The sequence below is a fragment of the Parasteatoda tepidariorum genome, chromosome 9 (genome assembly GCF_982258835.1).
Source record: "Parasteatoda tepidariorum strain Cologne lab strain chromosome 9, Ptep-v5.0, whole genome shotgun sequence".
Classification (NCBI taxonomy): domain Eukaryota; kingdom Metazoa; phylum Arthropoda; class Arachnida; order Araneae; family Theridiidae; genus Parasteatoda; species Parasteatoda tepidariorum.
The window spans coordinates 104,025,585-104,049,138 of NC_141763.1; the positions used below are offsets into that span (position 1 = coordinate 104,025,585).

Sequence of the window (23,554 nt, forward strand, 5' to 3'; positions counted from 1 at the left end):
CAAGAAAAATATAAATTTTTTCGACTGAGAAATAAGATTTATCGAGAAAACGAATCCGCGTTCGTAAATCTTATCTTTGTAGAAGCAGTAAAAAATACGAACGGATCGTTGTATTTTATTTATACACGATGTGACACAGTTTCAATCCTTTCTGTCCATCGTTTTGTACCCCCAAGAGGAAGAAGAGATGACCACTCCCCTTCATCCGACACGTGAGTCGAATTCAGTGAGTGCGTAGGGTTTATTCGTCCCAGATTGAGATCTTTTTGACTGGCCGCCATCGTTATTAGGGAAAGCAAGAAGAAAGCGGGCAATTAGTGACACAAAAGAGAAGTGGATTACATGAGTACCTTTTGTGATCAGTTAATCAGGTCAATCATCGGAAGACTCTTTTTTAAGTTCTAATAGGGTTTGTATTGTATGTTAGAAAGCAAACTTTCACTTTGTTAGAATTAGTTGTCGATTTTTGTTTTGTTTTTTAATTCAAACATTTTTACCACCAAAATACTGGCGTCTTATAAACAATTTTTGAAGAATCCTAGATCCCATTGATTTGACAAAAATCATAATTTTTGAATTTATAATGAAAAAACTATTACGAAATTCTACTGAATGTTTAAATATTTTTCTTACGTTTAAAATATTATTTTTTGATCAGAAATATATCAGATTTTATGATAACCTATAGTGATGAGTTAACTTATCACGTTACTCATCAGTAACAGTGATTTTTTAAGTCATTCGGATTGTAAGTTGTTTATTGTATTCTATAAAACGAAAAATGGTTATACAGAAACTTTCCCTTTATTTTCCTTGCTATTGAGAATTATTTTTTAAATTTTATGGAAATAATAAATCTTTGTCGTAAAATTATTTGCGTTTTATAAATGAATCCTAGTCCTAATAGATTTTTTAAATAATAATAGTAATAATTACAACAACAAGTACAATAATGGGTTGTTGTTGGAGTTTATCAGAAAAATAAAATACTTTTTTATTTTCAAATATTGGTTTGGCAATTGGACATCTATCCAAAATGTGTTTCATGATTACGTAAAATATAGTACAAACTTCTTCTTCGTTTTTATTTCCTATATGATGTCTGTAAGAATTAACTTTCACGTGATGCATAGTTAATTTTTTTTTTCAAATGTGTTTGCGTATTTTAGTCTGATTTATTTATTTTCGAAAAGCCAAATTAGTACGAAAACACCATTATAAAGATATAACCGTGAAATTTAAGTATTTGTATCACTTTCATTAAGTTAAATACTAAAATAACAAGAACTGTTTTAAAATCCGTTTCTAGATCACTTTTTCGTGATCTATGTTTGGTCATTTATTCATTAGGCATCATCAGAAGCCACGATTAGAAGAAAATTCAAATTGTAATATGTTTGTACTGTATAAAAAAATGACGCATGCATATAAAACGCTCACTTCCACATTATTCTTATGTTCTGCACTGATTATTTTTGATTGTGAATAAAAATTTTAAGTAATTTACAAACTTTTCATGCCAAACTATTTACGTCGTACACTCTAGAACTGCGGTGTTGTCCGAATTTGATGTTGAAAAAACCCCCAAAGTTGTGTTATTTTAAGTGAATACAGAATAGAGCGTTCATACACACTTTAAAGGATTGTAGTTAAATCTAAACACCAATAATTGATGAAGCTTACACGTCCGATGCCTCTTCGTGTCTGGCAACTAGCCGGAGAATGTGGTGTTGCCGTTTTTCAACGCTCCATAAATTTTGAGAAATAAATTTAAATTGCTATCTTATTTATTTTAGAAGGGGCTTAATCGATTACAGAAGACTGCAGCTACACATAATGAGTGAGTTTACTGAATTATAAAATTTTTTTCTGAAGATATGAATTTTTTTAATCTTCGATCTATGAAGGCGGCCATTGAAGCCTAAATAGGCTTAGCTATCGACTCATGCACGTATGGAAGAGTTCCAAGGTCATAAGTCGATCATTTGAGAAGAAATTTCAATCCCCTTGTTGGACTAAGTTAGTGTATTGAACAGTAGTCTATTTAATACCAAGTGATTTCAATTTTCTTAGCTGATTGTGCGTGAATATTGTTTGTGGTCTGTTATTTGCCAAGTTGTTTCTATTTTTTTTTTTTCGGATTGATTTGACAAAATAATCATGAAAATTGTTACGTGTATGTTTTAGTTGTATAATAAAGATATTTATGTTCCCATAAGAAGATCTGCTTAAATTTGTCAATTGTATAAAATAATTTGTTAACTGTATAAAATTTCTATTCGCTTGGGTTTTGTTGGGCCTAGTTCAAATTCATATTAATATTCGTTCTTTGCTGTTCTATTAACGAACTAATTTAATTTTAAGAAATATTGAAGACATGCATCTTAAGTTAATTATTCTTACCTTATGTTGTATCGTAAAAAAACTTCACGGACATTTATGCGTATCGTATCTTAATTATAAATAAAAATAAATTATTAATTATTTTTGAATACTAAAAACGGTGACGGCTATTTTGCAGCAAGTTGTGTAAAAATTTTTTTTTGGTGCTTTCAGGAATGGTCTTGATATAATGAAGCACCACTTTGGTGTAAAGCAGTTGCCACCTTTCTTAGTGTTGAAATTCACTAAAATTTTTTAAAGAGCCTAAACAAGTTTTGATGAATCCTAGTTCCAGCTTATTTTTCCGAAGTACAAAATATTAGAATTCGAATAAAAAAAATGCTTAAAGAAATGTGTGTTTTTATTTTTTTTTATTTTTAATTATTGATCATCAAAATCGATTTAGGATTATCTTTCGTTATATGATGACATTTTTAAAATCAGATCACTCATTGAATGCTACTTTTTTTGAATAATTAGAATTAAATTAAAAATAAGTTAGTATTATAAAGATGAAAAAGGGCAGACAATTGCAATACGTAAACATTCGTTTAATTTTTTAAACATCTTCTTTTAAAATTAGTTTTAGATTAAGTATAAGTTTAAATTTTCACTCCAAAACTACGATCTAAAAACCGTGTACTATCCAAACTGTAAAAACGATGTAAAAACTGTGTACTCCAAGTTCGACCCAAAAATATTGAGTATGCGAAATTTTTTTTTTCCAAGTTGACCAAATCGAACGTTTGTAGAAGAATTCAAATCTAAACAGTTAAAAAGCAAAAAAGCTAACCCCTATCTCTTGCACTCCATGCGTTAAATATTTTCGTTTTCGGAAGTATCATTGTTTAAATATTATTTGTAGATACAACTGCTGATTGTTGTCGTTCTATACATTTACTGAAACTAACGTTAAAATATGTATGTTTTGGTTCTATATTAAGGATATTCCTAATTTTAGTTTTTGAGTCTCTGTGAACTGTATTAAATAATTTCTATCTTCTTCGGTTTTGTTAAGCCTTCGTCAGTATTCGTTTTACTCTGCTACGCTTGATTTATAAACTAATTTTATTTCAAGAATTAGTGCTGCATCTCAAATGGATGATTCATACTTTGCGTTGAATAATTTTACTGACTCTTATCTTATTGTAATTAAAAACCGTTGTGTTAGTGAATTCCAAAGAGGGTTAGTGTAAAGATCATTCTTGTTGTTTCACTACTCCAGCTGTTTTCTCAGCTAAAGTATAGTTTGTCTACCGTAAGAACTACTCTCGCCACAAAGTCTGATGGCCTATGGAAACAAGGATAACACATTTCAGTAAGACATTCTAGCACAATAGATCGAAGAAAAATATTCCCTTTCTCTCGCCGAACCGAGCCAAAACCTGTTCTAAACATTGACTCCACACCCCTACTTGAAATAGTCATACCTTGTTACCATAGTCACCGCCACGGGTTCAGACGAATGGCTAGGGGATTTTTTACTTTAGGCAAACTATATGCACCCAGCTGCACGGCATGAAATTGCTAAGATGGGCCTAGTTGGCGCGGATAGAAATCTGGTTGTTAAACTGTATTAGGAAAAAAAAAAAAAAAAAAACCAATAAACGTTGTTCTCACACTTAACAGTTTGAATATAATTGTTTTATGGCTATTTGACTGTTTTGGTTGAATATGGTAAAGTAAAAATTAAATGATGTGCTATTTATCTTTCTTTTCAGAGAAGTAAGGTTTAGGGAAAGTCTTCTGATGTGATATAAGCGAGTTAAAGGTATAATTGTTTTATTTGTTACTTTAAGCATAAAGAAATTTTTATTTATTTTATTTGTCACGGTACCAATTGCTGATGCAGTTGGTACCGTGTTGTGTGGATCGCACTTCGGAGTAAAGTAGTTGCCTCTATTTTTGGTGATACTAAAATTTTTTATGATTTATAAACTTAACTTATAAACACGTTTTGATGAATTTCCTTTCCAATTTATTTAGAATAAAAACCGAATTTAGTATTTATGATAAAAAACTATTACAAAAATTCACCTTAAATTTTCATTATTTCTCTTATTTTCAAATATTTTTTCTCCATTAGAAATCTATTAAAGTCTATTTCATGATTATTTATAGGGCTGTTGGTGATCAGGTATCCATGAAATGTCTTTTTAAAAGATTCTAATTGTAAAATTAGTTGTTTATATACTAAAGAGGAAAAAAGGCTTACGCATGTATTACGTAAACTTTCACTTTATTTTCTATCTGGAATATTTCAGAAAGAATTTTTCAATTTTATACTAATTTATATATTATTGGCTTAACTTATTTGATGCACATTTATATTTATACTGTAGTATGGGGAACTTTAGAGCGGATTAGCTTATTATGAGACATTTGAAAACAAATTTTGATGTATCTCTACATGATTTCATTTCTCAAAAAACTAAATTTTTCAATTCATTTTGAAAATAAAACAAAATTATTAAGAAAATATATCAACTTCCATTTCAAGATTCTCTGAGGTAAGGAACTAAAACCTAGCTCAAGAAGAAATTCCGTATTATTTGTAATTATAGCTACTAAAAATAAATTAAAATTTTTTGGTACGAATTTTAATTAAAAATAGCCACTTTTATTTTTAAATATAATTATAAATAATTGTTATTTATTATTATAATTACTTATTAATAAATTATGTTTAATTAATTATATTATAATTTATAACAAGTTTTAGTTTTTACTACACGAGTACTTCTCTTTAAAATATTTAAAGCCAAAGTAAGATATGCAATGTTTCTTTAAGTTTATCCAAAAATTCATAACAAACAAGAATCCATATATAAAAACAAAGCAAGAGATAAATTAATTTGCATGAATCCGTTTCGAAAAAAGAATGGATTACTTGTTTATCTTTTATAATCTAATCAGTGTCCCGATTAGGAAGAACATTCGAATCGCAACAATGTGAAGAAAGGAAATCATACAACTTTAAGACTTGTTTTCGAAAGTTAATGTATTGGTTCTAATTACTGTTTCCATTATAAACACGTACGAAATATCGTTAAATGTTACATACGCTTCACAATTATTACAACTTTATTGTTACGTTTACAAGCCATTGCTGCATAACCTAAAAACTATTTACGCTTATAATGCTTATAATGAAAGTATAATTTAAAATTCATAAAAATATAATTAAAAAAAGGGAAAAATACAAAAAAAAAATCACCAAAAGAAAACATAAATGGTGAATGAAAAATAAATAAAAATGAATAATGAAAAATAAATGAACAATAAATAAAAAATAAATAAAACAGCCGAGAATATAAAAAAAAATTCATTTATTAATAATGATACTTATTCTTGATTAACACCTATATGCTGTCTCCGATTTAAAGTGTGGTGACAATAATGTCTCCGGTGATCCAATATCGTCCCCAATAACACACATTTTCATCGATGTAGTGTGACGTTGACGTATAATAAAAAAAAAACAATATGTATGCATATACATACATAAACATAAACATACATACATATACAAGATATATATAGATATATATATATTTATAATATATTTATTATATATATTATTTTTATATTTTAAGGCATTTTTACTTACTCCACTTCGGAAAGTTTGCTTTCTGCTTCTTTTTTTAATTTTTTTTTATCTCAAACTCATTTTCAACTGCATTTTTGTTTTTAGTGACATGAACGCATTATAAAGATTAATTTTTTTCTTTAGGATAATTATTTTTTATTGTAAAATATCGCATTTACTACTGTAAGGGAATGCGTCCTGAAGAAAACCTTTACGTTTTCCCCTTAAAAAATTTTCTATTTTATTTCATTTTATTTTATAATTCTTCTTTGTGTTTATATATATCTATATATATTTGATGCAGCATAATTCTTTTTTTCATTCTTTTTTAAAGAAAATGTAAATTAACTGTGTTTTGTTATGTTTTAGATAAATAAATAGCTATGCAAGAGAGTAAACAAATGAAAAAAGTAATGTCGGCTTTTATTAAATGCTCACACATAATTCATGATACTCTTATTTTTTACTATAAAAATGATATTATTCCCCATGGGACTCCTTCGCGATTAAGTTGTAAAATGATTAACTGATAATAGAATGAAATGAATTCAAAAGACCAATAAAGTGTTTTTCAAAATTATTTTTGTTTTATTTTTCTGTAGTACTATGAATCTTCGTAAGCATATTTCTTAGCACAAGTGGAAACATTCCAGCCTGTATTATCCAATAATGTTAAGTTGAAGTTAACAATTTGTTTCCGATAAATATAACTTATTACGTTAAAAAATTACATGAACTAAGCTCTTATTATTACTATTTACTATTTAGTAGTCTCATTATTACTAGTTGAATATCCATTCTTCATTGAAAAAGTAAGCAATTAATACATCAGTACTGAACAGCATTGCGAAATACAAAACTGAAAGACATATACCAACGCAATTAGCTAAACTTAAATAATTCCATTTCTCAAATTATTATATTTCATTCTTCCCGGTGTCATCAGGCTATTAGAGATGAAGCAAAATACGTTGTAGTACTTCAAATAAAGATTCTTTTTTTTTCAAAATAAAATTTAAATTTTTCAATCTCTATTTTGAATCAAAATAAAGATAAATTTTTTTTCATGGCTAGTCTTGCTTTATGTTTAAAATAGCTCTTTAAAAGGTTATTAAGAAACTCTAAAATAAACACCAGGGGAGTCATCTTAAGTAAGTCGCTGTAAATACTTAAGTAGACGATATTGCCATAGAGGTTCACACCACACATGCTCTTAAACAGGCTTTTATGGCGTTAGAGCAAAATGCAAAAGCAATTATTTTGTCAGTAAGTAAAAAAAGACCAAATATAGGCCATGTTTCAATTCAGTTCTCTTAATAACCAATCGCAGAGACGTTTGGAAAAGTCTTGCCGACAAGACCAGGGTCCATCCAGGACTGTCGTGCCCTTGAAAGAAGATTTCTTTTACATAGAAGACATTGTTTATGAATCATCAATACGCTGCAAACATTTAAGAGGGCACAATACCCTCTCTTTCAACTACATAAGTAAGTTAAAGTTTAAAGAAAAGTAAGTTCGGGTAAACCTAGAGTAAACCATTAACCAAGCTATATACCAAGTATCAGTTTCTTTTCAAAATATCGAAATGCATATAGATTCCCTACAGCACAATCTTGTAGTATTATTATTAATCGATTCTTGAATCGATTAATGAGATGATTATAAATATTTTATTATATGTTGGATGGCAACAGCTACAGGAAAAAGATAGAACAGCAACGATGAATAAATACTTACTTACTAACCTTCTGAATAAGATGTCTTGTATTAAAGCGATGAAACAACACTTCAATGGTGACTATGCGGACGATTTGAATTGATATTAATTATACCCATCAAGAATTTTGTTTAGTTTGATTCTGATCTCAGTTTGGAAAAAAAAAATCTGGTGACGCCATTCAGACTTCTTTCGCCATGTCTGAGGTAAGTGCTGTACAAATACCACTATATAACAGATCAGATCCTGCTCTTTGGTTTATTATGTGTGAAAGCACGTTTAGATTGGCATCTCCCAAACCTATAACAGAATCTATAACCAAATATAATTACATTGTTTCTCAATTACCGCCAGAGATTGCATCGATTGTACGAGATATTTTAATGAATCCTGATGCTACAGATCCTTACAATAATTTAAAAACAGAATTAATTGTTAGATCAGGCGAGTCATCGCAACAAGAAATTCGCCAACTTTTGTCTGGTGAAGAACTGGGTAACAGGAAGCCTTCCGAACTATTAAGGATTATGAAACGTCGTGCAGAAACATTAAAAGTCCCTGAAAAGCTTATGTTAGAATTATTTTTGCAGCGTTTGCCAACATCAGTACAAACGATTTTATCAGCTGTTTCAGATTTAACTTTAGAAAAAGCAGCCGACATTTCCGATAAGATATTAGAAGTCACGCCAGTTCCCATGGAAACCCACTCTATAACTGAAAACGATTCAAATTCAATGGAAGAGAAATTACTTCGCCAAATAAAAAAATTAAATGAAAGAATTGACAAACTTGAAATTTCTCGCTCTCGTTCTCCTTATCGCAGGAACAGAAGTAATAGTGTTAAAAAACGAGATTCATCTGTTTGCTGGTACCATCGCAATTTTGGAAACAAATGTAAACCAGGAAAATGCGTTATGCCATGTAAGTTTCGGGAAAACGGAGTTGGCGAAGAATAAACGCGACATGTTCTTTGCCACAAACATCGCGTCGCCTGTTCATTCGAGACCGGACAACAAACTTATCATTTCTGGTCGATACTGGATCCGACGTGTCCATTCTCCCGGCAAATTATATTCAAAAAAGAAATAATCCTCTGCAAACAGTTTTCGCTGCTAATTCTACACCAATTAATGTTTATGGACAAAAAACACTTTCTTTAGATTTCGGATTAAGACGAATTTTTTCTTGGTCATTTTTTATTGCAAATATTACGACGCCAATTTTAGGTGCCGATTTCCTTCACTCTTTTGCTTTAGTGCCAGATTTACGCAATAAATGTCTAAGAGATTTGACGACTAAATTTAAAACAAAAGGTCATGTTAAGGAAACAATTTTGCATTCAGTTAAAACAATATCAGGTGATTCCGTGATTCATTCACTTTTAGCAGAATTTCCCTCAATTACTAAATTACCGGATCCCAATCAACCCGTAAAACATAACACCCTTCATTTTATAAATACGGTAGGTCCTCCAGTAGTAGCAAGACCTCGCAGATTAGCTCCGGATAGACTAAAAATTGCAAAATCAGAATTTAAAAAAATGATGGAATTAGGGCACATAAGACCATCTAGAAGTAATTATGCATCCCCACTTCACATGGTCCCAAAAAAGGGAACACTGGAGTGGAGGCCAGTTGGTGATTTTAGGGCACTAAATGCACAAACAGTGAAGGAAAAATATCCCATTCCTTGTGTAGCTGATTTCACATCTGAACTGCATGGCGCCAAAATTTTCAGTCACATTGACTTAGTAAAGGCCTATCACCAGATTCCAATTAACCCTGATGACATTCATAAAACGGCCATTTGTACACCTTTTGGACTATTCGAAAGCACACGCATGCAGTTCGGACTGTGCAACGCAGCAGCTACATTCCAAAGATTTATTGACGAAGTCACTAGAGATTTGCCTAATATTTATGCATTTGTCGACGACATATTAATCGCATCTAAAAATCATAGTGAACATATACAAAACCTTAAGAATTTATTTGCAAGATTAGAACAATATGGTCTTTGTATCAATGTTGAAAAATGTACATTCAGTAAAAATTCTTTAAATTTCTTAGGCTTTAAATTAACAGAATTAGGAATCGAACCTCTACCCGATCGCGTACAATGCATATTAGAATTCCCTCAACCTTCCAATTTAACACAACTTCGCAGATTTTTAGGCATGTTTAATTTCTATCGCAGATTTATCCCAAAAGCCGCTGATATCCTTAATCCTTTAATACAATTTTTAGAAGGAAATAAAAAGAAAAATCATTCTAAGGTCAAAAATGAGCCATTAAAATGGAATGAAAACGCAGAAAAATCCTTCTTAAAGGCAAAGGAAGCAATCGCGCAGGCAACCCTCTTAAAACACCCTATTCCTGGTGCAAACTTAAGCTTATGGGTCGACGCATCGGATTTTGCAATAGGGGGTTCATTAATGCAACTTTCAGAGGGGAAATGGGAGCCTTTAGCTTTTTACTCGATGAAATTAAATAATTCTCAAAGAAAATGGTCAACCTATGACCGCGAGTTATTTTCTATTTATTCGGCAATAAAAAAATTCAAACACATGTTAGAGGGCAGAGAATTTCAAATATATACTGATCAAAAACCACTAATCTATGCATTCAAACAAAATCCGGATAAATGTTCCCCAAGACAACTACGCCATTTAGATTTTATATCTCAATATTCAACTGACCTTAGACATGTACAGGGACCCGAAAATATAGTAGCCGACACACTTTCGCGTATAGAATTAGATTCAATTACTAAATCGAATTTTCTGAATTTTCACGATCTGGCGAAGGCTCAACAAACTGATGCAGAAATTCAAGATATTATTCAAAATAAAAATTCTTCTCTTCATCTTGAACTCAAACCATGTCAAAATACAGACATTGACTCAATATGCGACAATTCAAATGGTTCTCCACGCCCATTCATTCCGACAACATTTCGAAGACAAATTTTCGAGCACTTGCATGGCATATCACATCCTGGTATTACAGCTACTACTAAGCTCATCTGTGCCAGATATGTTTGGCCAAATATGAAGAAAAACATAAAAGAATGGGTGAAATGCTGTGAACCTTGTCAGCGTTCTAAAATTCAAAGACACACCAAAGCTCCTCTAGGAACATTCAGCTTACCTGATGCTCGATTTCAACAAATACACGTCGACATTGTAGGCCCGTTACCTTCATCTGATGGTTACCGCTACTTATTAACAATGATCGATAGATTTTCAAGATGGCCAGAAGCCATACCGATTGTGGACATGCAAGCCAAAACCATCTGTCGTGCAATTTTCCACACTTGGATATCTCGATTTGGATGCCCTTCGATAATTACAACAGATCAAGGTTCTCAGATGCGATCATCTTTATATCGTGAGTTTTCCGGAATGTTAGGAACAAGCCGAATTCGTACGACAGCATACCATCCCATTTCAAATGGCATAGTGGAAAGATTTCATCGGCACTTAAAATCATCAATAAAAGCGCATGAAAACTCACAGTGGACAGAAGTACTTCCAGTAGTACTTTTAGGAATCCGTACTGCTGTAAAGGAGGATATCAACGCATCGTGTGCCGAACTGGTATACGGAACAACTCTTCAACTTCCAAGCGACATGCTAGAAACATCCATCATTCCACCATGTGATGATATTTTTGTTGATCGTCTTAGAAACATCATGCGTGAATTGAATCCAATTGCAACATCTGCTCATGGACGAACTACATTTTACGTTAATCCCTCACTAAGCACTTGTTCTCACGTGTTTTTAAGAGTGGATTGTGTAAAACCTCCCTTATGTCAACCCTATACAGGTCCACATAAGGTTTTGAAGCGATCAGCTAAAAACCTTACAATTCAACTAAATGGCAGGCAATCTACTGTGTCCATAGACCGTGTAAAGCCAGCATATTTGATTCCTACCACAGAGAAGGTTGAATCAAACTTACGGGTTGTAAAACCTGGAATTTCCAAATCTTTACATACAGAAAAAAATCATTCTCCCAAGGAACCCGACAAAATTGTGACTAGGTCTGGAAGACATGTACACTTTCCAGCAAAACTGGCAACTTATGTTAGTTATTAACATTATTAACTAAGCAAGGTTGTTAGTATAAAATATTATTTTCAATGATGTAAATAGAGTAATATTCAAAATTTTATGTAAAATATTATGTCGTTTCAGAGTATAATTCTCTGACACTGGGGGGATACTCTGTAGTATTATTATTAATCGATTCTTGAATCGATTAATGAGATGATTATAAATATTTTATTATATGTTGGATGGCAACAGCTACAGGAAAAAGATAGAACAGCAACGATGAATAAATACTTACTTACTAACCTTCTGAATAAGATGTCTTGTATTAAAGCGATGAAACAACACTTCAATCTTTCCATAGTTTGTTTGCATTTTAATATTTTGAAAACATTTCATGGTCTATTTTACTCTTTTTTTAATGGACTTTAAATTTTAAATTACCAATGGAGTTGAAACGGAATTTGTCATGAAGCATTTGTTCCCCGGTATAGCGTCTTCTTAAGGAATGCATCTGTGTAGTATTAGGAACCGATGGCAGTGTGACAATAAAGAAAAATAGGTGAAAAGAACTTGTTTACTGATTATAAGTTTGTCATCGAACAAAAGTAACACGAATCGAACATTAGACTAAAAAAGTTAAAAATCTAGTATATTAAAAACTTAGTAGATTTCATGAACAATTTACTTTAATATGCGCAAAATAATTTCAAAACCATAAAAGTTAAAATTCTTAATAGTCCCATAAAATCATTTTGATGGTTTATGTTGGTTTCAGTGCTATTCATGATGGTTCAACAACATTTGAAGGCCACCACCACCTTCCAACATTTTCCATTATGCGTTCATGGTTTTTAATATGCCTTTCATCACTCCATGATGGAAAATGATACTTTAATTCTATGATGGTTCACCATCAGGAGAAGTTTCACTCTCATGAGCCAAGAAGCCGTGATGGTTCATGATGGTTTCAACTATACATTTCCATGATGGTTTAATGGGAATTTTTGTTGGTTCCCCGGAATATGCCATCAAAACCAATTTGTTTTTTTTTATGTTGACTCATCATTAATCAGTCTGAATTCTTACATTGGGATGATGATTGTTCATGATAGTTCCAACATTTCGTTTCAAAGAAACTATGATGGAAACTTCTGATGGTTTAACATAAACAAACCATCAAAACAAGTTGCTTTACTTATGTTGGACCATCGTAAATCAGCCCGAATTTTTACGTTGGGATGATGGTTATTTATGTTGGTTACCATCAAAAAATATGATGGTTCATGAGAGAATTATTAATGGTTACCATCAAGATTATGTTAGACCATCCATGGAAAACCATCAAAAATTTTGATCTGGGAAATATTCAAACTGCAAGCATTTATATGTGCTAATAATCGCTAACATCATCAAATTACATGTGCTAACAATCGCTATTAAGCATCAAGGTATTCTATTTTGTATAATCATCCCCTTAAATGAATTCCATTTTCAGAGTATAATTAGTACTTACTTGAGTGTGTGTAGAGGAGAGCGACGGTGACGACGAGTACCCAGTAGAGCGTCGGGCCAACGTTGCATCCTTTCATCCTTCCCTAACTTTGCTCTCATCAGCCTCTGAAACAACATTATTTAGTTAGTTTAAAAGCATTAATTAGTATATTAGATTATTAATTTTATGAGTCAGCATAACAAGGATTATTTTCTGACAACATGATAAAAAATTCAACCTTATTTTGCTCCAGAATAATGCTAAACGCTCCAAACGCTTCAAAAGCGTTTTGGAAATCACGACGAGGTCGTGAAGCGGTGAATGCGTGCAGATATGCAAAGTTGGGAAATTTTTCTATTGACCCATTGCCAGTGACAAGTTGTAGCACTTCATAGAGTGGATTTTTTTTTTAAAAAAAAAACGAAAAAAAAACATGCAGGCTACTTTTGAAAAAATTGAAAATTTTAAGCGATTTAATAGAACGGTTGATAGTTACAATGTCTGGAATTTCTTTCGAAACATTTCACAAAATATGGTAATCATTAAAAGATTCATTTTTGAATCAAAAAAAAAGGAACAAACATGACATAAAATAATTTTCAGAATTCCATAAAATATCTATAATAGTTCCATAGATATTAAAAAAATAAATAATTAGAAGCACGAGCTGCATTTCCGGCGAAAAAAGTGACGATCGGCTGATAATTTATTTAATCTTCTTCGTCAGTGGTTTGGCAGCCCGAAGTAAGCCCCGGCCTTCTCCAGAAGTTTTCTACAGGCATTTCTGCATTTGGCGTCTATTTTCCAGTCCTTAATTCTAAGAATGTTTAGGTCATTCTTAAAACAGACACTTAGCCGGGATGGACCTCGAGGTCCTTTTTTTCACGGGCCTTGCAAACAGACTTTCTTATAACATCGGACTTCATACAAACCCAATTCATTCGCAGGATTTTGATGACTTGTTCATTTTATTCCCCATTTGTATATTTAGTCCCCTTGTGGCCATTCAGTTTGCGAGAAAGGCGGTATGGGGAAGCCGCGAAGAGGTGAGTTCGTATCGATAGTCCAGCTGACCACTGACGAGGTGTCTGATTTCTAACCTTCCTCTTAAAATCCTTATTGGAAGTAATTTTACCAGAAAGCATCAGGGGACAGCGAAGTGTGGAATTAATACACACGAAAAACAATGCGAAATATGCGAAGCGAAGGGTTCAGTGAGGCGGACCAGCTGTCGGCTGCAGGGCTGATAATTAAGAGTGAAATACTCAAATAACAAGTTTTATTTTCAACAGAGTGGCATCTTAAAAATTTAAAATCTAACTTAAATATTAACAACTTGGACAACTTCAGCGTCTCCGGAAAAATTGCTTCTTGCAGTGGATTCCCGCCCATGTGAACCTAGAGTTCAATGAAATAGCTGATTCCTTGGCTAAAATGCCAGAGATCTAAATCAAAATTCAATCCCAACCACGTTGGCAGATGCAAATGCTTTTGCAAAGTCAAGACTATTTACCCCTTTAAAAATCACGATCAAATAACTAATCTTGACATCGATAGGAAGACAGCCACTACTCTCATCAGACTAAGAACAAAACATCATAAAAACATGAAAATTTCTACAGATAAGACTAGAAAATATCAAAACTGTGGCAACTGTCTTAATGTGGAACTGACACCATATCATGTTTTTAACTGCCCTGCAGTCGCTGCAGGCCTTCACCTCTTAAACTACCCCACAGAAGAGGATTTGTATTCTTTTAATGCCATAGAAATAACAAAAACTATTCAAGCACACCATGAAATATGATTCAATAGAGGATACGACACCAACCAACTTAAATATTATTTAAGAGGAATATTTAAAACACATTTTGTTGATATTCCATTGAAAAAAAAAGAGCTTTAGAATTACCTCCTATGAAACTGAAACAAATAATTCATAAAAAAATTATATTATAAAAATTGAGCGAAGAGTTAAAAAAAAAAAGATTTCCGTAATGTAAATTAAACCTTCATGAGAAAACTATGCGACATTGAAATGTCGCAACAAATCAAAGGAGCAGTCACTTTTTAGATGTATTTTGAGTTTTTTTTTTAAAAACTGTTTCTATGAGATTGTTATTTATCTTTTTGGTCAGTTTCATGCCTGCTTTTTTCCCCGAATGATTATCATTTTTATCGTTATCTAATCTCTAAAATGTATTCAGTGTTCCGAGGAACAAATTTGCTGGAATTAATCTGATACTCAAGTTGAAATTGCTTTTAAATTTTCGTTTATATATTTTCTCACACGAAGAATTTTAATTTGTAAAGATTACTACGTACATACTTCGTTTTTGTCATATACTGGTTAGGATTTTAAACCTCAAGTGGTATGGAGGATAACAAGAATTTTTTTTTACTATTCCCGTTCGATTTTAACATATGCAATGAAAGCATAGACTTCAAACCAAGAAAGTGAAAAATAGGATTGCGACATTTTTTAAAGGTAAAATTTTGAAGCCTATATTTAAAAGTTTAATCGTGTGCGGCAATTCCAAATTTTAAGAAGTCGAGGAAAAACCAGATATTATTCAATAAGTCAAATTCACATGCAAGCATTTATTAATAGGAACTATTTTTTTAAACAAATTTTTATAGTTAACCATTTGCAATCCACTATAGAGGAAGGTTATATTCAATGTATTTAAAATTGGAGTGTGAAGAACTCTTATGAAGAAGGTCCACACCATAGAATGATGATAAGGACTTTTGTGAGCCAGAGTTATGTTTTTCTTTTAAGTTTTGTAGTCCTCAATCTCTTTAATGTATTTAATTTGTAACTTCCTGTATCTTGTTAATTATTGGACACAATGTGGAAGGAAATTTTAAAGTGAATCTTTTTATAAAAGGATGAAACATCGAGCATTAGATTGCTTGAAAGTAACGTTCCTTCCAGCAGTTTATTAATAGATACTATTTCCAATTTTATTGTCTTGATAAACCAAATAAAATAATGGAACCACAAAATCTCAATTCCTTAACAGGTACGGAGTAACATTTTTTAAAAGTGTGTTTAAAATCATTGTAACATTAAATTATTCCAGTTTTTTTTTTAAATTATCAACAATCGAATAATATTAATAGGAAGAAAGGGAATGAAAATGAGAAAATAATGATATTGAAAAAGCCGTAGAAACAAAAGAGAAAATAGAAGGAAATGAAATAGAAGATATGGATTAGACGGAGATAGAAGAAAAAGAAGAGGAAATAGAAATAAAGAAAAGAAATGGACGAAGAAGAAGTAAAATAAATAGAAGTGAAGAAAATAACAGGACTAGTTAAAGATTGGAAACTTGCAGCATTCAAATAAATTTTAGAATATTTGCTTTACAAAATGTCATTTTTGGAATCCCATTAACATACCCATATAACTTGAATGAGCATTTTATTTGGTAGATCAAATAATAAACTTTCAAAATAGAAAATCTTTTTTGGTGTTAAAAAACATTTCTCAAAAAAAAAAAAAGTTATCTCCTTGATTCTTAAAAAAATTATTAAATTTTGACTGAAAAAAACCGCTTCAACTAAAGCTAACCTTTTTTTAAAAAAATATAGAATAAATATTAAATAAATAAAAGCAATGGGACGTTCCAGGCCCAGTCCTTGCTTCGAGAAAATTTTGCTTAAAATTTGCAAAACCACGATCGCATCGGTAGAAAATGCGCTACGTTTGTGCATTTGTACGAATTTTGACACATTTTCCTTCCAAAATCTAGTAACGGATGTGCTTGACATTGATTTACATAAAAATAAAAATTCAAGTTCTTTTAAAAATATTTTTCACTATATTTCACTTTTTAAATGATTTATTGGATTCATTTGTGTTTAGATGTGTTAAATTATAATTAAAGAATTAATTATTTGCTAAATTGTAAAAGAAAACTTGATTTGGAGCAAAAGAAATAGGTGAATGTCTGGCTTTAAATCGATGCTTTAATTTAAATGAAGAGTTTATTTGCATTTTTTTTTATCTTGAACGTCAGATTTCAAGGTAAAGGTGTTTTAAAAGAAAGTAGAAAACAATTTAATATTTTGAATGTCATTAATAATGCCTTCTTTTGCATAAAAAATTAATGATTTTCGAGAAGTTTAATTAAATCTGTCATATAGGGTTGGAAAAATTTGAATAATTTGACAGTTTTCTTAAGCATAGAAAGCGGAATTCAATTTTTATTTGAAATTTGCTAAAGAGAGTAACAATATTTTTATTTTAACATTTCATCGAAACTTTAAACGAGTATCCATTTTTAAAATAGATTTTTTTCAAAAAGTCATTTCTTAAATATAAAAAAAAAAAAAAAAATGGTGAGGTTTATCGTTCTATCGATTACTTTTAAATTTTAGAGTTTATTATGGGGAAGAACTAAACGCTATTTTAAATTACCTTTAAACAAAATATTCGAGTTAATCTATTATTTCTATTCAACTTAATTTTCTATGCCAGATAATTAAATAGTCAATTGGAAAATGCGTTTACTATTCAGTTTTCTTATGCTTATATGTTTGGTCCAGGTTCAACTAAAATACCGTTTGAATTATCTTGCAATGTTAATCATATTAAACTTGATTACACAATTCTATAGTACAATATCATGTGGATTATTTTTGCCTTCTATACTAAGAGAGCCATAAAGTTTTAACTATGCATTAATTATAATAACCGGATAATTCTTTACAATAATCAAGAAGGGCTGTGAGACTCATTTCCCGGTATTAAGTACACTGCTTTTTAAAGAGAAAAGGATATTTCTAGAAATGTTCTTGTCCAGAGTTTCTTACATAATTTTTTTTTAGGTAAGGAGCCGTTGAATCGAATATTATTAATAAGAAGGCTATTGGGCTGGTAGAAGTAAAAATAATGTTTTTTTTTTTTGAAAAAATATTAAATTTTTTGAAGAAGTAAAAGTTTTTTTCCTTTCATTTATGCAGTTAAATTTCTTTAAAAAAGGGAAATAATACGATTTTTTTGCCAGTGATTTACATCCGCGAAACAATACTTCATGGTCTCTTCTAAGAGAATATACCATTGCCATACAATACCTAGATAAACTATATAATAATTTCCATATTTCATACTACGCCGAAAAGAAGAAAACAAAACAAGCTGGACATTTACCACGTTGTTGGTTACCTACGAGAGCAATTCAAATGAAAATGAGACAATCCACCCCGCGAATTAATGGTTCTGTCCATAATCTACCACAAGGCCAGAAAGACACAAAAATGGTGAAAGACCCACCTATGAGTCATGATATCATTGGAAGAATAGCCACCCTTCTCACCAGATTTCAATCACATGGATTACAGTATATGGTCAATTATTTTAAAGTCTAGGACCTGCACACTTAAACGCATAAAAGTGAGGACTCTCAAAAATCAATCTCTTCGGCAAGAAAGTGATAAATCATTAGAGATAGGCTTGCGGCTAATTGTTGAAAATTGCATTAAGCGTTTGCGCTTCTGCATCGTTACAAAAAGATGGTCTCTTTGAAGTCAATTAAATTTATTTATTGTAAAAGTTTACTCTTATAATTATTTGTCATAATTTGTTAATTTATTTATTTTGAATAAAGTTATGCTAAAACTTGTATGTCCGGGTTATTTCTTGCCGTACCCTGTATTGTTTTATAATGTTTCTGACATCAATTTAAAAACTCCAATAACAATTTATCAATCTATTCAGGGCATTAATCAATATCAAAATAATTTAAGAGTTCGCTTTTTGAAGTTTAGTTGACACTGTGTTTGGTGCCCATCTCAAAAATAGGGTGAGATTCATAATTTTCTAACAATTTCTACGTTTTTTTATTCCTAAAAGACGTCAAATTAAAAATAAATTAATAAAATTAAGAAAAAACTAACATATACTTAATTAAAATTTATTTATTAAGAATTATTTAATTTTTATTTAATTAAAGTTAAAGGCTTAAATTATACTTAATGATGCATTAAGTTTTGTTTTATTTCATATAACATCATTCTTCACCAAAAAAAGCAATGAAAAAGATTGTGTTTTTCAGAATTTTACTATCATAAAAATTAATTTAAGATTTTTTTACTTTTCCTGAAAACTGTCTTATATCTTATCTTATATCTTGTCTAATATCTTAAAAGAAAGGAAAAAAAAAACTAAACGAGTCATTGCTTAAGTAAAATGAAACTAAAAAAAGAAAAAAATTGACAGAAAGTTTAAATCCACCATTATAAAAACAACTCAGTTTAAAATTTTTTTAACGTACTGAATTTTATTTAATTTTATTTAATTTATTTAGCTATGAAGGATACCTATAGATGGGATTTTGATATCATTAAAAATTAAAATTTTTATTTTTAATTTTTACTTGTACTTGCTGATTGTTTTGTTTGTAATCCTTTGAATTAAACTAATATAATAATAATAAAAAAATGAATACTAGCAAGGGTAATGGTAGAGCTATCAATTTCCAATCGCTTTGAATCTTTTTTAGAAATAGAAAGGAAATAATGTAGAAAAATGATTATAACTTATTAAAAACTTTAGTTTTTCTGCTAAAGGGAGAAAGCTTTTAAAAGGTTAAAAAGAGTATTGCTTTTTAAAGGCTAAAACTTGCATAACTCTTTATTTTGGAAGTATTTTTACGATAACAGTCAAAACAATTTAATTAGAATTCTAACAGGAAATCATTTGAAATTTACATTTGAAATTTATATCAGAATGTTATACAATTATTAAACTTTTAAGTATCTAAAATAATAAATAATGCCTAAGAACATTGTACTGAGCTGTCTTCACAACGCTCCTTTTAATTTTTTTCGCCCAACGGTCTGCCGTGCCCTCAAGCAATATTTAAAGTAAACGTTTAGTCTCTGCTCACATTTGAATAGTTAACACATTTGAAAAGTTAACAGCTTGTAATGTAATATCTCTGTCATATTTAATTAACTTTTTTGCGATTATATTCATAGCATAAACGAATGATTTTTCTTTAGAATTTATAGCTGTAAGTCGAGCTCTTTTTCCTTTATTTCATTTGAAAGTATTGAATAAATATTATATTGCCTGAATATCTGTTACTGTTTTTTCCTATTGTGTATCTATGCAGAAGCATTAAACTTGAGAAACAATTCCAAATATTTAAATTGCATTTCTAATTAGTGTTTCAAGCGCATTTTTATTTACTCCTGTTAAATTTTTTCCTTTAGTTTAAATTTCTCTATGGATAGAGAAAAAAAACCAATCTAAAATATTAATTTATCGAAAATTTATTTAGAATTTTGAAGAAGTAACTCTTATTTCTGTATTTTATTTTCAATTGGTTTTAAAGGGGTGAATGGTGCATGTGAATATGCATTTTACCAAAGTAGAAATAAATTTAAGAACAAGAGAAATGGAGCGAAATTAAGTTACATATATCAAATTGTAATTGGGAAGATAAGACAAATAGTGCCAAAGTCTGAAGAGAAAACATCCAAGCATTTTTAAAGAGGTTTGAGTGAAATTGGTTAATTTCGGTAAAAGGTACTAATTGGAATAAATATAAACTAGATCCCAAAAAGTATAATTAATGGAGAAATGGCATCATATCTTTTAGACCAAAAGCAAAAACTCGAAATGCTATTTTTAGTGCCGATGTTGCTTAATTAATTTAAAAATAATTATCCATTAATAAGAATAAAAATATTATCCTAAAAAATGAAATAAAAAAAACTAAGTACTGAAAAAATAAATAAATGAAGAAATGGTATTAATTGGTTCAGGAGACACAAGAATTATCCAACTATTATTGAGTGTTAAATTAATTTTAGTATTGGGCACTATTGGTATTATGATAATTGGTGATATTTTATTCAATACCAAATATACTAATGTCGGTAAAATCAGCATATTTGGTTGAATTTAAAACTTTCATTAATACTGTACAGTTTGATTTTATTTTATTTTTATTTTATGACCGCCGTTGAACAGTCGACCCAATTTTTGGGTTTACGACTACAAATGTTCAACGCCGTAGCCTTGTAATTTTGAACCAATCCAGAAGACAAGGAAACTTCTGTATCGGTACCCCCAGAGGTATTGATTTGTTATGGGAACATGGAGGACTTTGAGACTCGACAGATTTAACGTGCATCAGTCACCATTTACTACACGGGGAGTCTTCGACCAGCAGGGACCGTACCCACGAACTCTTGGACATGGGCCCGGCACCCCACTGACCAGGCTATCCCGGCCTAGTAGAGACAATTTAATTTTACATAGATAACTAGCAGCGTTACATTACAGCCACAAAGAATGGACATCGACAATAACAGTACAATATAAAATAGCTAGCCACGTCACAGGTATTTTTTTTTTTTTTTTCTTTTTTTTTTAATTTTTAATTTTTTTTTTTCAACATTTAACATAAATGGCCATCACGGGTAGCTGAAAAGCTCCGGACTCACTGTCTGTCCCCAGGGACTGGGAGCAGGGTCAGTGGTGAGGCTTGTGTGGTATGTATGTTTTGTTTATGTTGTGTTGCGTGTTTTACCTATTTTTCTTATGAGTAGTAGTTGAGGCAGTTGTACAGTTTGATTGTAGATAACGTGGAAAGAAGTGTTTTGCGGGTTAAGTATGAGAAAAAATTGCTTCATTGCGATAAATTTTGACCCTCATGAGTTAGCCTCGAGTAATAACATTATTTCAAAAGATACTGAATACAGTTATTTTGATGGGCTGATCTACGAAAAACGTGTTTTGCTTAATTTAATAACGTAAAACTACCAGCAAGGACAAAAAAAAAAGCTTTATTAATTTTGTTGGTTCATGTCTTACGCATAATTTCGTAGTGTTTTTTAACACTGATTTATTGATAGTTTTTCACCTCATGCGGAGAAATGGTATTAAAAGTAATAAAAGAAAAACAATAAGTTAATCGTCTAATTAGCAGTTAAATTTCATACCGTAGTGGAGCGCTGCACCTATTTGATGGGAGAGAGTTGCCATTTTGCCTCACTTTAAAAAAATTTAACTGAACAGAATGGAAATTCTTATACATTTCTTTTTGATTTCTTAAAAATGATTCTACCCATTGCATTCGTTATGCATACATTTGGAGAAATTTCTGCCTTTCATTCAAAATTTTTTTTCTTCAATTATTTAATTTTCACTCATTTACATCTTTGGAACTAAAGTGAAAGGGATGAAAGATGCATAGTTTTAATTTCTCAATAAAAAAGACAAATTACTATAATAAATTGAAATTAAGGGTACCTTCGTAGAAAGAATTTTTTGTTTAAAGAAGATGTAAAAAAGAAAAAGCTTGGATAATTGGGAAGAATTAAAATTGCCTAGTTAGTTATTGACGTCAACCTAGATCACTTTTTTATAGTTGTAAAAGTAATGATTGACTTCATTTATAAACTGATTCTAAAATTAAAAAGAAAATGGCAACAATTTCCTCATGCATGTGATTTGCTCATACACGAAGAGCTAAAATTTAAGAACTCATTTTAAAATATTTAAAAACAAACAATTTTCTTTAACGAAATAAATGTCACATAGATTACAAAAAGAATTATCACTATTTTTCGTATCAAAATACAATAAACAAAATCTATATATTATAGAGTAAGCCGTTCATTTATTACTTTTTATTTTTATATTTTGTTCGTAAGCATTCATTCGATATTTCTTTGCCGAGAATTATTTTATACAAAGGTAATAATAATTTCAAAGTTTATTGAGGCGTTAACTCCCTTTATTTCGGCTCAGAAGTTTTACATTATGTGAACTCACATTAATATTGAACGGCTCATTAAATCTGGGAGGAAATAAAACATTCCGATAACATAAAAGAAATTTAATATTGGTTAGAAAGTCAAGGAGACGACACATTTTCTGTGAATGCTTAAAAATAAATGAGTTGTTTATTATTAGTTACATTATGCAATTATTTATTACAAATAAAATGACAACATGTATGAAGAATAATGTCACTTTGAAATGTATAGTTTTCGAACTCTGAGAATGTTGTCGCATTAGAAATAGGTATTAAAAATCATTTTTTAGACACTGTAAAAACTATCGTGTCATATTGCTTCGAATTTGATGTATAACAAACCATAAGAATTATGTGATATAAAAACACTTTTTAAGTTAACACCAAATCGAGCTTATATATACAATTCATTCGAAGGGTGTATGAAAGCTTTAAGCACCTAAAATTTAAAAAGTTTGCTCTAAGATGACGCGCCATTATACGTTTAATAGTTTTACTTCCGAGAACTCCAATGTTGGTGGGTTTTAGATATCGT

At 30.5% G+C, this 23,554-nt stretch overlaps 2 protein-coding genes across 2 annotated transcripts in view; one reads left to right on the plus strand and one right to left on the minus strand.

Annotated features, from left to right (window-relative positions):
• Positions 1–23,554, minus strand: part of LOC107439052 (uncharacterized) — a 91,433-nt gene that overhangs the window by 31,144 nt on the left and 36,735 nt on the right. The window contains exon 2 of the mRNA XM_043047282.3: positions 13,262–13,365. Within this exon, the coding sequence (XP_042903216.1) occupies positions 13,262–13,337 (76 nt within the window). The 5' untranslated portion in view covers positions 13,338–13,365. The remainder of the gene's footprint in view (positions 1–13,261; positions 13,366–23,554) is intronic.
• Positions 7,590–8,644, plus strand: LOC147805186 (uncharacterized). The gene has a single exon (XM_087152544.1). The coding sequence runs from the start codon at positions 7,886–7,888 to the stop codon at positions 8,642–8,644; it is 759 nt and encodes a 252-aa protein (XP_087008670.1). The 5' UTR covers positions 7,590–7,885.